Below are 13,538 nucleotides of genomic sequence, written 5' to 3' on the forward strand. Positions count from 1 at the left end.
GAAGTCTGCCCCCAGGATATTTACAAAGTGCTTAGCTCCGGTGGCGGCTTTCCTAAGAAAGAAGAAAATGCAGATTTGTCCCTATTTAAACGATTGGCTAATCAAGGCGCGGTCGTCTCAAGCAGCTCACAACTCAACAACGGCTTGCATAGCATTATTTGGCGAGATGGGTCTCACTCTGAATCACAGCAAGTCAAACATCTTACCTACAAGGGTAACAACCTTCCTAGGAGCAAAAATCAACACCATCAGAGACCAAGCTTTCCCGTTGATGGAGAGACAAGAGAAACATGTTTCCTTGGCAAGCAGTGTACGAATAAAGCCTTTTTCTGTACGCACTTACAAATCACTTCTGGGGATGATGTCTTCTTGCATACAGTTATTCCCCTTTTGTCGCTTAAGAATGCGTCCCCTGCAGGAGGAATTAGATGTCCAGTGCATACAGAGAGACAACTCGTTCGATCTGATCATTGTGACTCCTCAAATGGTCCAGGCTCTCCACTGGTGAAAAAGTCAGCGGAACCTTGCAGTAGGTCTTCCTTTCTTACGACATCGGCCTCCATTGGTCATCACCACGGACGCCTCCCTAGAGGGGTGGGGAGCCCATCTTAAGGATCTTCAAATCAGTCGGAAGTGGAGCAACTCCTTCCAAAAGTATCATATCAACTTTCTAGAGTTGAGAGCGATGTTCTTGGCCCTACAGGCTTTCATTCCAAAGATAGAGCACACAACAGTTCTCATAAGGACCGATAACACTGCAGAAATGCATTATTTAAACAAACAAGGGGGGACTAAATCTCTCCTCCTTTCTCGGGAATCGCAGACGATTTGGGATTGGACCGTTCGCAATGGCATCAGTCTACGAGCAGAACATTTACCATGAAGGCAGAACGAGACAGCAGACACTTTCAGCAGACTTACGTCCTCCTGTCACAAATGGGAATTGAATCAGGATGTGCTCGACCAGGTCTTCAGAAGGTGGGGGAAACCCAAACTAGATCTGTTTGCAACCCCGCACAACACCAAATGCCGCTATTACGCAAGTTGGGTTCACCATCCTGGCTCTTGCAGGAATGCGTTTTCTATGGCATGGTGCGGAGTATTTGCCTACGCTGTTCCACCCATTCCTCTGATATCAAGGGTGCTTGCAAAGATCAAACAGGAACATAGCAGACTCATCCTGATAGCTCTATTTTGGCCCTGCCAACATTAGTTCTCGGAGCTCCTCCTGTTCTCGGAGGCGGATCACATTCCGCTGAAAGTGTCACCACAGCTCTTGACGAGGAACGAGGGCCAGATTTTACACCCATACCCCAGATCACTCAAGTTATCGGCTTGGCTCCTGAACACAATGGGTTCGCCATTTAGACATTTGCCCCGAGTGTCGGGATATTTTGGCAAAGGCCAGAGCAGAGAGCACCACCAAATCATACTCATTGAAATGGAAGAAATTTTGTTTTGTGGTATCAGAAAGAGCGCATTGATCCACTATTAGCTCCGCCGGAGCGAATACTACCCTATCTCCTCCATCTGGCATCTACAGAATTGGCACATGCATCCATTAGGGTGCACTTGGTGGCGATATCTCACTACAGACGTTCGCCTACGGCTCCATCTCTGTGGTCATCTAGATTGATTAAGCAGTTTCTCAAAGGGGTCTTTCGAGTTTTTCCACCAGTAAGGCCTCCTCCACCGTCTTGGCAACTCAACACGGTTCTCTCTCAGCTTACGAAGCACCCATTTGAACCGATACACAGTGCGCATCTGAAGCATTTATCGTGGAAAGTGGCTCTACTTCTAGCCCTTACTTCTTCCAGGCGGGTCAGTGAGATCCACGCGTTGACTATTCAGGAGCCTTTCCTCCAATTTAAACAAGATAGTCATTCTTCGTACGAACCCCAAGTTTGTACCAAAGGTGCCATCAGACTTTCATATTAACCAACCAGTGGTTCTAAAATCTTTCTTTCCGACCCCAAAGTCTCCGGTGGAGAGAGCTCTCCATTCTTTGTACATCAAAAGAAACCTCAAGTTTTACTTGGAAAGAACCAAGAGTTTTAGAAGGTCTACTCAATTGTTTGTGGTGTATAGTGCCCCTAGGAAAGGACAGGCCCTTTTTAAGAGAAGTATAGCCAGATGGATAGTAGCGGCTATAAACTTTTGCCACCAAGCAGTTGGAAAGCCTTTAAAATCCTAGTTAGGGCGCATTCTACGAGAACTATATCAGCGTCCCTGGCACTGTTTGCAGGTGTACCCCTGCAGGACATTTGTAGAGCAGCCACCTGGAAGACGACTCACACGTTTACGAGACACTATTGTCTGGATGCCATTCCTAACGGAGATGCAGCTGTTGGTCAGGCGGTCCTGCAACATCTATTCCAGCAACAGTGACCTCACATTGCCTCGCTCCATTCTTTTTTTCTTCTTCGCACATTGCATGGCTTTAAGTTTGCTTTGCTGTATTTGCACATATTCCTTACACCATAATATATAATTGTCTGTGAAAATTTAGGATATTATATATACGGAGCATAATGTTTTCATACTATTAAGAACAGCTCGACAATCTCGGATTAAGGGGTTTTGGATGTACGTTTAATGCAATGTGCTCTTTATACTGCTTTTTAGTCTGATTTTAAGCATGTGACTCTATGAAAGTTCCAATACTTGAGTAAGAAAATAAGTTACTTACCTGTAACTATAGTTCTCCAGTATTGGAATCTTTCGTAGATTCACATGCGACCCACCCGCCTCCAGGGGGAAGCTCACCTTTGCATATCATAGGTTTAATCGGCAATTGGTGCACTAGTGCTTAGAAAATCTGCGGTGCTGGAGCTTCTCTCAGAAGGGTTCTAAAGGGTGGTACTCTCTGATTGGCTGATGTTCAAGTCTGGTCCTTTTTACATAAAGACTTGGATGGTTTGCCAAAATGAACAGAATTTGTTTGTTATAGGTGTTATGTCTTTGGGACATTGTCTTTTTTAAGGTACTGGGGACTCCCATCTCGACGACGGGGAATGATTCAAGCATGTGAATCTATTAAAGATTCCAATACTGGAGAACTATAGTTACAGGTAAGTAACTTATTTTTGTACAGACACAGCAAAGTCCCTTTGAACCCAGCAATTAAAAAAACAGCCCTTTTTGGGGTGCTATTCGAAGGGGATATCTGTCCTACAGAAGGGGATTTCAACAATCCAAATATCCCTCTTCCTTCTCCACTTACCAATCCTTTCGTCCCCAATATCAACAGAAGCAGCCTCCACAGGCAGCATATGTTAGAACCACGCAAAGAACAAGAGCAGGACGACAAACAAGAGAAGCAGGACGCAGGCAATGACTTCTCTCTTACTCCAGCTACTTATCCTTCTTCGGGAAGATCTCCCAATATTTACATAATTGGCAAATAATCACTTCCGATTGATGGGAATTAAACCTTATTCAATTTGTCCAATCACTGGAATTCATGCAAATTCCGCCAACAAGACCTCCTCGGCGCTTTCTGGAGCACCTAAATCTTCTCAGAAAGGAGGTCTGGACAATGCTTAAAAAAGGAGCTATTGAAAGAGATCCTGTTCCGGACAGAAACAAAGGGTTTTATTCTTGTTTCTTTCTTGTCCAGAAGAAATGGAAAGAGTGGCTTCCAATCATTGAAATCTCTTTGGGTTGTACCACACTAGGTATTTTTAAAGAAGGACCACTGGACGTACTTTGTGCCATCTATGTCATGGTGGTACCGATGGAGGCTGCAGCGATTTTGAATATACTGTGCGTCTCTGACTTGGGTTTTATTAGTTGATTTCAGAGTTCCCTAATGAAGAACTGTGATTGAGTTAATGCAGTATGTTGAACATTGTGTAGCGCCTTGTTGGAGTGGAGAGCCTTGCATGCATGGGTACTATGGGAGGCGGTGAAAGAAACTATGGCTGGTGGTGCAAAACTGAAAACAATGCATGTCTTGTAGTGGGGGGAATGTGTCACATTTTTTAAAGCACTTACATGGAGTGTTGTCAAACAGAGTACATTCCCGGTATTTATAAAAGAGTATTTTAGATCCCACAGTCTACAAAATGCACAATTTTGGGGTGAATCACACACCTGATAAATACTACAGAGTATGGCTTTTACCAAGTGTGAGATTTTGCGTATTTTGGGGTGCAGAATTTCAGATTTTGCACAGTTTCCCTACAGGATTTGCTCCAGGCATTATTTGTCAAACATCTTTCAGGCCGACATCTGCAGGGCGTGCAGTTGGCATCTGAATCAGAATCTCATTTGGCGACAAACTGGACAATGAATGCTTCTGAATTTGTGGTTGTCTTCACAGTAATGGCCTATGGCTGCTTCGTTCTACGATGGAACTGTAAGCTGCACTGCTGCTTCTTATGGAGCCGTGCGAGGAATGATGTCACTGTGGGTCAGAAAACCTGAGCTGATGTCATCAAACAAACGATCATTCATTAGAGAACAGGACTGGCTGAACGAGAACCTTTTTTAGGGTTGAGTCTGCAAGTGTATGTGCTAGCGCATGTGTCTCGCTTGCGAGACTATGTTGTGCACAATAAAGGGCTTGGAAGCCTGCCTGTCGCTTACCATTTGCTGTCTTGCCTGGCAGTCTTTTTTTTACAGCCTCATAATTTGTCCTTTTCAGTCCTGACATCATTTTTGTTCCTCTCTGACGCAGGGACCAAGCACTGATTGGTCCCGGTGCACTGATTGGTTCATCTTAATCAGTGTCCGTCTAGTGAATCCAACGTGATCAAGGTGCTATTTTGTTCTTTTTAACTTCAAGTGCCCTGCAAACAGAAGGCTTGTGACTGGCAAAACAAGCCCAGCAGGACAAACAAAATTGCAAAGTTTTCTTTTTTTTTTTTTTATACCCAACTTGCTTTTATTTTGCCAAGTCATCTTTTCTCATGTTCCACTCATGTTTTATTTTGTTTTTGCTTGTGGGTGCTCTTCTCAAAAGATTATCTTATTTGAAATATTACAATGAGATGTTGTTTCTTTATTATGTGTAATTTGTGAAATTATGCTTTAACACATAATTGTGCAGTACACCCCAAACCAGTCCATGGCAATCTGCCCCACTACAATCCACCCCACTACAGTCCAAACCACTCAAACCAATCCAGTCCAACCCACCCCAATCCAACCATCGCAACCCACTCCAGTCTAATCTGCCCCACTCCAGTTTGCTCCACTCTAATCCAAAACAATCTGCACCACTCCAAAACAATCTGCCCTTTCCAATCCAAAACAGTCTGCCCTCTCCAATCCAGAACAATCTGCCCCACTTCAATCCAGAACAATCTGCTCCACTCCAGTCTACCCCTCTTTAATTCAAAACAGCCTTCCTACTCCAACCGGTCTCTATCCACCCAGCCCCTTCATGTACTAAGCAACCCACTCCAATCCAAAGCAATCTGCCCCACTCCACTCCAATCCAATCCACCTCACCTAATCCCATCCACTCAAACCCAATCCACCCCAGTCTAATCCACCTGACACCATTCCAGCCCACCCCTCTCCAATCCAATCCAATCCACCACAATCCAGCCAAATCCAATCTATCCCAGTCTAATCCATAACACCTCACCCCAATCCAATCCACCCCACTACAATCCACTCCAGTCCAAAATACCCTACTCCAGTCCAAAATACCCTACTCCAGTCCAAAACACCATACTCCAGTCCAAAACACCCTACTCCAGTCCATTCTACACCACTCAGTCCCACCCCATTCAGTCCATCCCACCACACTGCGATCCAACCCAACCCACCCCATTCCAGACCATCCCACTCCAATCAAACCCACATACTCCAATCCAGTCCCATCAGCCCCACTCCGAACTATCTATCTCCAGTCCAACACAGTCCACTCCACTCGACCCACCCACACTACCCAAATCCATAACACTCAAATCCACTCCACCCCACCCCTATCCAATCAACCCCAATCCACCACTCTATCCATTCCACCCCATTTAAACCAATCCACCTTACTCCAGTCCACTCCACCCCACTCCAGTCCACCTCACCTCAGTGCAGGCTACCCTAGTCCAATCCAACCCACCACAATCCAATCCAGTCGATCCCAATCCAGTCCCACCCCACTCCGGTCCACCCCCACCCCATTCAAGTCTACCCGCTCCAATCCTCCTGATTCTAATTCTCCCCACTCTACCCTAATCTAGCCCACCCTATCCCAGTTCCGTCCTCTGCATTCCAATCCAACCAGCCCAGCCCACTCTAATCCAGTCCACTGCACTCCACTCCATCCCAGTTGTCCAACCCACTCCAGTCCATCCACCTCATCACTCCAATCCACCCCACCTCAATGCAATCCATCCCAATCCAACACACTCCACCTCTTTCAATGCACCCACTCCAATCCACACACCCCATTCCAATCTACCTCACTCTACTCCAGTCCAACCATTCAATTCCAATCCATCCCACCCCAATCCAGTGAAACCAATCCAGTCCACCCCATTCCAGTCTAATTCACCCCACTCCACACCAAGCTAAACTCCCACTCCAGTCCTATCCACCCCAATCCCATTCACCTTAACCCTTTTCAATCCACCCAACTCCAGTCTGCCCCTCATCCATCCTATTCCACCAATCCACCTGACTCACCCCAGTCCAATCCACCCCACTCTACTCCAATCCACCCCACTCTACTCCAATCCACCCCTGCGTCAATCTACTCCACCCTGTTCCAATCTACGAAAGTCTCTGCCACTGAATCAATGAACTCTACTCCCCTCTACAGCATTCTACTCCTACTTCACTTTAGACATTCCAACAAATCCACTCTAGAACACTCTACTCCCCCACTCCACCCTGACACTCCACACCGCTAACTTTTAGCCATGCTGAACAGCAGCCACACTGGTGTACAATATGACAAACGCATTGGTAAAGCCAATAGATCTTGTATTGGCTTTGCCAGTGCTTGTCTCTATATTGGATGGCCCCTTGAAATCCAGCTCTTCCAGAGCCACGGTATGTGAGCCAGCGTTGCAGCGGTCCTGTCCGGGCCATGTGAGGACAAGTGATGGACAGTTTCCAGTGATCTATATCCGGCGCCATTCTACGTCACTAGTGGCAGTCTCGCAGTAACCAATTGTGGTGCAGCTCCTTGTGCCCCTCCGCCGGTGAGCCCTCCTTTGGATTGTGCCAGAGCAAGTCTTCACCAATCGGGCAGCAGACATTCCGAGTGTAATCTGCAAACCCGTGTACACCTCCTGTGAATTCTTCGGAGCTTGCTGTTAGTTGATAGCTTACCCGGTGCGTTTTAAACACTTCATAAGTGCCAGAGTCGTTTTAATACACATTCTTTTTATTTTGTGTGTTGTCGCTGTGAAGCTCTTTTTTCTCATTTGAATCGCTCACGAGTGTTAGCTACATCTACTACTCTACGTCACTGTGATTCTGTCGCCTCTCAGTTCGGTACTGGCTAGTGACTGCTCTACTTCTGTGCCTCCTACTCCGGGCCATGGCTGCTTTACTTCATTAGTTTACCTGTTACAGGTATTTCGTCACGCGGTACTACGAGGGTAGGGCGCATAAGTGATTTGAAAAGGTGCGTTATTACTTTACATCAAAATAGTCTTCGGTCGAGGTGCAGAGGCATGTAATCATTGTTTTTGGTTACTCGGAATAGCCAGGATTTGTACAATCCGTGCATCCCTGTCCAAGGACATGGCTCACTTCTTGTCTTTGTTGTCCTGTTGTGCCTAGTATATAGCTTGTGTGTTTTATGTGTGTGACTACATAATTGTTTGTAGGTCTTTTCTGATGCTTTGTTGGGGTTAATACTCCTGAGCAGAAGAAGGAGACGCCTGATTTCTTCGTACTTAAAAATTCATACCATACAGCAAAATATATTGTTTGCTCTCCTTTTGCAGCCGTGATACCACTGACCGACTCTGATCACAAACTACTGCCTGTGCACTTTGCTGTAGACCCCAAGAAGGACTGGGAATGGGGCAAAGACGATGCTGACAATGTTAGAATGGCCAGGTGAGTTTCAGAAGGTACCGGATCACTTGATAACTTTACACCCTCTACTCCTTGCAGTCACTCGCAAATGTGAAAAAAGACAAAGTGGCTACATGTTTTAATTCACATCAGCCATCGTGGAAAAGCAAACCGCTGGCCAAAAATGCTGTAATGCTTTCCTGAAAGGCAGCATTATGGAAAGCACACACCTGTTGCAATTTCTGTGCTAATTTGTTTTAGCACTGTCGCCATCTGGCTTTTTATTCTCTATCTTGTAGTTATGGAGAGGTAAAAGTAGACTTTTCCTCACCAAAAACTTACACCAGCACAGAAAAAAAGCATTGATAAAGCCAGTAGGTCTCACATCTGAGATCTACTGGGATTTGGCAATGCCTTTTAGCGATCCTGAACAGCATAGCCAAAAGCAAAAAAAAATAATAATAATTTTGTAGGCATATACGGATGCATGATGAGGCTTGTGCACTTGCTAATTAGGCAGGCACCCTCTTACAAAATGACGGGACAGAATTTTTTTAAGGAAATTTAGCAATTTGCTTCCAGACGCTCCCCAAAAATATAAATTTAAGAAGAAATCATGATGTTGGCGGCATCTAAGAGCACGTGGCGGAGAAGCAACGGGGAGTTTAAAGTAGCACATGAGAGAGCAATGCAGGATTGGGGATAAAAACAAGAATTAGAAAGGAGCATGCAGCGCCGAGGTGGATATGGGACCGGGGGTTGAGGAGCAAACGAGGGAGAGAGCAGGAACACGTGCACTTCTAGGGATAGCACAAACAAAAAGACAAGAAGTGCTCCCTTAAAGTGAGCAGTAAGGATTCAAGTCAACCAAGCCACCAAAGGATGATAAAGAGGCTAGGATTATGGGGTTCAAACACAAGATGGACAGAGAAAGCTGGTGAATCTACTGACTTACTGCGATCTCCGCGCCCAGTCTAAAATGTTATTCTAACCATTTTGAGACTGATTTTTGTTTTGAGGTAAAGTCATCTATAGGTGCCTAGGAAGAGATCGATGCCATGTGTACAGTGATAATTACATTCTCTGCACATTAGTTTATTGTAGCCCGCCTATTAATTAGTGGTACCTCATCTCTATTTTGCCAAACATTTTGATGCTTCATATCATTCGTATTCCATTAACCGCACATACCTCCCCCCAGGCCATGGGAACTACACAGGCTTATGTTCAAAGACCACTCAGAGATCCACTGCCCGATTCGCAAAACACTTCAAGGCAAAGCATCTTCTTATCTCACAGTGCTGTTCAATCAAGCTCCTGGGCAGCCTACACTGGCCGTTCAAACCTATTGCCTATTCACCATTCAAACCACATACTCTTTGGAGATAGGTCTCCGCACTTTCAAGGTACCTCACGGTCAAACACTGCCCTTAAACATGATTGTTTTGAATTTAAAAGGGTGTTGAAAGCCCAGTGGATCTACCTGACCTACGGACCATGGTCTTCTGAACTGATTTGTAATTTATCATCTATTTCTTTCTCACTACAACCACGCCACATCCTTCCTTCTTTTGAAGTCAGAAACAGATGTGGACGCCTGGGCGCTTCACAAAAAAACCCAAATATATTCAACCTCACCATGTAAAAAAGACACATAGATTCAGTTGCCAAAGTGGATAGAATATAACTAGCACCGATAGATGGTGGATATAGACCTCCCAATCGAAAAGCGCACTTTGATTCGACTAGGATGCCATCCAGTTGGCATTCGGAAACATCTTTTAATTGTTCGTTTTTCACTTAAATATGTTGATTGTTGGTTTAATTGCTGGGTGCCTTTGATCCTGCTCCATCTCCAGGCTGTTTACTCAGTTTGATTGTTATATCTAAAAGTGTCAGGTTCTTAAGTGGAGAACATTTAATTCACAAATCTGCTTTTTGCAGCGTGACCCTATCACTGGAAGCAAAATTAAACCTTCTGCACAGCTATATGACTGTTACATGGATCACATTGCCTTGTGAAATGCAGGTAAGGCGTGAATATGTTTTCTGTTATAAACCATTGGGTTTTACTTTATGGTATGTGTCATTGACAAAAGCAGTATGGTGGGAGAGGCTTGTGGCACATCCTAGTTGTTAACATATTGTGCTTGTCACCGTCTCCATATGTTTTTATGAGCAGTTGCCAGCAAACTATGTTTCAGAGTTTATTTTATTGATGATGCAAGCTCTTTGTCAGTGGAATTTATTTACCATAAAGACTATAGCAGTTATTTGTTCTAGCATAATAATGGATGTTCTTGAAAGGTTATTGTACACCACATGTACCACTGGTATGGCATTTCTGCGATTTAATAAATAGGTGTTGAAGGAGTGTGAATGCTGCTTTTGGTTCCTTTGAAAAGAGTACGCGTGATCATGCTTCGTATATACCGTGTGTGTGTTCACTTTTATGAATTTTTTTTTTTTTAAATATGGATCAGTAGTGCAGACATTGAGAAGAAACATTTCGGACCAGCGCTTCAGTGGGATACTCTGCTAGGAACATCATTCCCAACGAGGCTTGGTTGAAATTTAACCTATTCAGGAGCATTATGTCTAAATAAGGATCTGAACAAGGGCAGTAATATTGAAGAAGATACGAGTTGAATGCAGATAGATTGTGATGGCTTTAGAAGAATGAGATCCTTCTGCAATAGCTTCAGGGCCTCCTGAGCCAACAAAGTAGTGGAATTCCTGCTGGTGGGGCTCAGTGGACAAGGGGCAGTGTAATACAACCTGGCTGTCTGACATGGGGAAATATTTATGCCCCCATTCGCACCTCCTCGTTGTGAAAATATGGTGATGGTGTCTGTCTAATTTGTAAGAGACACTCTCCCATCTATAGCTGCATATGGCACTTAAAGTCAATGATGGGATTATTTTTATAAGCTGATTTCATTAAATTGAAGGTGGAACAGACTAATGGCACTACGATTGGGATTCTGAATTTTCACAAAAGGATTTTCAAGGTTGGGCAGATGTATTTGCTTTTAACCCCTTCACTGCCAGGCCTTTTCCCCCTCAGGTGGCAAGCTTTTTTTTGGCTATTTAAGGCATTTCGCGCTTAGGCCCTCATAACTTTTTTGTCCACATAAGCTACCCACGCCAAATTTGCGTCCTTTTTTTTCCAATATCCTAGGGATTCTAGAGGTACCCAGACTTTGTGGGTTCCCCTGAAGCAGATCAAGAAATTAGCCAAGATACAGTGAACATTTCGTTTTTTCCCAAAAAAATAAGTGAAAAAGGGCTGCAGAAGAAGGCTTGTGTTTTTTTCCCCTGAAAATGGCATCAACTAAGGGTTTGCGGTGCTAACATCACCATCTTCCCAGCTTTCAGGAACAGGCAGACTTGTATCAGAAAACCCCATTTTTCAACACAATTTTGGCATTTTACTGGGACATACCCCATTTTTACTATTTTTTTTGTGCTTTCAGCCTCCTTCCAGTTAGTGACAGAAATGGGTGTGAAACCAATGCTGGATCCCAGAAAGCTAAACATTTCTGAAAAGTAGACAACATTCTGAATTCGGCAAGGGGTAATTTGTGTAGATCCTACAAGTGTTTCCTACAGAAAATAACAGCTGAAATAAAAAAAAAATTGAAATTGAGGTGAAACAAAACAGCCATTTTTCTCAACGTTTTACTCTGTAAGTTTTTCCTGCGATGTCAGATTTTTGTAAAGCAATATACCGTTACGTCTGCTGGACCCTTCTGGTTGCGGGGATATATAGGGCTTGTAGGTTCATCAAGAACCCTAGGTACCCAGAGCCAATAAATGAGCTGCACCTTGCAATGGGTTTTTATTCTATACTGGGTATACAGCAATTCATTTGCTGAAATATAAAAAGTGAAAAATAGGTATCAAGAAAACCTTTGTATTTCCAAAATGGGCACAAGTAAGGTGTTGAGAAGCAGTGGTTATTTACACCTCTCTGAATTCTGGGGTGCCCATACTAGCATGTGAATTACAAGACATTTCTCAAATAGACATCTTTTTTACACACTGTCTTACAAATGGAAGGAAAAAAATGTAGAGAAAGACAAGGGGCAATAACACTTGTTTTGCTATTCTGTGTTTCCCCAAGTCTCCCAATAAAAATGGTACCTCACTTGCGTGGGTAGGCCTAATGCTCGCGACAGGAAACGCAACATGGACACATCACATTTTTACATTGAAATCTGATATGTTTTTTGCAAAGTGCCTAGCTGTAGATTTTTGCCTCTAACTCAGGAAAAACCTCAGGGAAACCTACCAAACCTGCGCATTTCTAAAAACTAGACACCTAGGGGAATCCAAGATGGGGTGACTTGTGGGGCTCTCACCAGGTTCTGTTACCCAGAATCCTTTGCAAACCTCAAAATTTGGCCAGCATAACACCTTTTCCTCTCATTTCGGCGACAGAAAGTTCTGGAATCTGAGAGGAGCCACAAATTTCCTTCCACCCAGCGTTCCCTCAAGTCTCCCGATAAAAATGGTACCTCACTTGTGTGGGTAGGCTGTTTTTATGTGTGTGTGTGGAGGGGGGGGGGGGGGGCACCTGCGTTTTTGGTCCTGGGCTCAGCAGCCATGTCGGGAAACCTACCAAACCCAGACATTTCTGAAACTAGACATCCGAGGGAGTCCAGAGAGGTGTGACTTGCGAGGATCCCCAAATGTTTTCTTACCCAGAATCCTCAGCAAACCTCAAATTTAGCTATAAAGAATCTAATTTTTCCCCACATTTCTGTGTGGGCTCACCGCACCGGGACAAATTTCCTACCACCCAACGTTTCCCTCAGTCTCCCGGTAAAAATGATACCTCACTTGTGTAGGTGGGGCAAGTGCCTGTGACAGGGAAGAGCCAAAAACATGTCAAAATGGAGGGGGAACCCAAGCGGGTCCAAAAGGGCCGATTGGAAAAAAAAGTATAGATGAGACAATGTTGGGTGGTAGGAATTTTGTAGATTCCTGCAGATTCCAGAAGGGTTCATCACAAAAATGTGGGGAAAATGTGCGAAGCACACCACCCTGGAATCAACCAGTAGTTTAGTCTTCAGATGTGTCTAGGTCTTGTGGATTTTTCTACATGGCAGCGTCCCAAAGTCAAAAAAGTGCAGCCCCCCCCAAACAAAACACACACACACACACCAATCCCTGGTGTCTAGTGGTTTCTTACCCTCTTGGGGGCAGATGGGCCTTCCAAAAATAGGCCGATCTGTAATGTGCCCCAAAGGGGAGCGACTCTTGCCCAAGGGGCTGCCCCCCCCAAACAAAACACACACACACCAATCCCTGGAGTCTAGTGCATTCTTACCTCCTTGGGGGCAGATTGGCCTAACAAAAATAGGCCGATCTGCACCCAGTTGGAGCAGAAATGACCTAAATACAATTTGCCCCCCCAGGTGAGCAACCCTTGCCCAAATGGCCGCTCGCCTTATGCGTAAGTATATATAAAAAAAATCCCTGGTGTCTAGTGGTTAATGGCCTAAAAATAATTTGGCCCCCCAGGGAGCGGCCCTTGCCAAAGGCGC

General features: G+C 44.6%; 1 protein-coding gene across 4 annotated transcripts in view; it reads left to right on the top strand.

The window, feature by feature from the left end:
* OTUD7B (OTU deubiquitinase 7B) overlaps positions 1-13,538 on the top strand; it is a 196,782-nt gene that overhangs the window by 175,779 nt on the left and 7,465 nt on the right. For all 4 annotated transcript variants that reach the window (XM_069218229.1, XM_069218228.1, XM_069218230.1 and 1 more), the window contains 2 exons: positions 7,914-8,028; positions 9,931-10,015. In XM_069218229.1, the coding sequence (XP_069074330.1) occupies positions 7,914-8,028; positions 9,931-10,015 (200 nt within the window). The remainder of the gene's footprint in view (positions 1-7,913; positions 8,029-9,930; positions 10,016-13,538) is intronic.

The sequence above is a fragment of the Pleurodeles waltl genome, chromosome 12 (assembly GCF_031143425.1).
Source record: "Pleurodeles waltl isolate 20211129_DDA chromosome 12, aPleWal1.hap1.20221129, whole genome shotgun sequence".
In the NCBI taxonomy this organism is placed as follows: Eukaryota; Metazoa; Chordata; class Amphibia; order Caudata; family Salamandridae; genus Pleurodeles; species Pleurodeles waltl.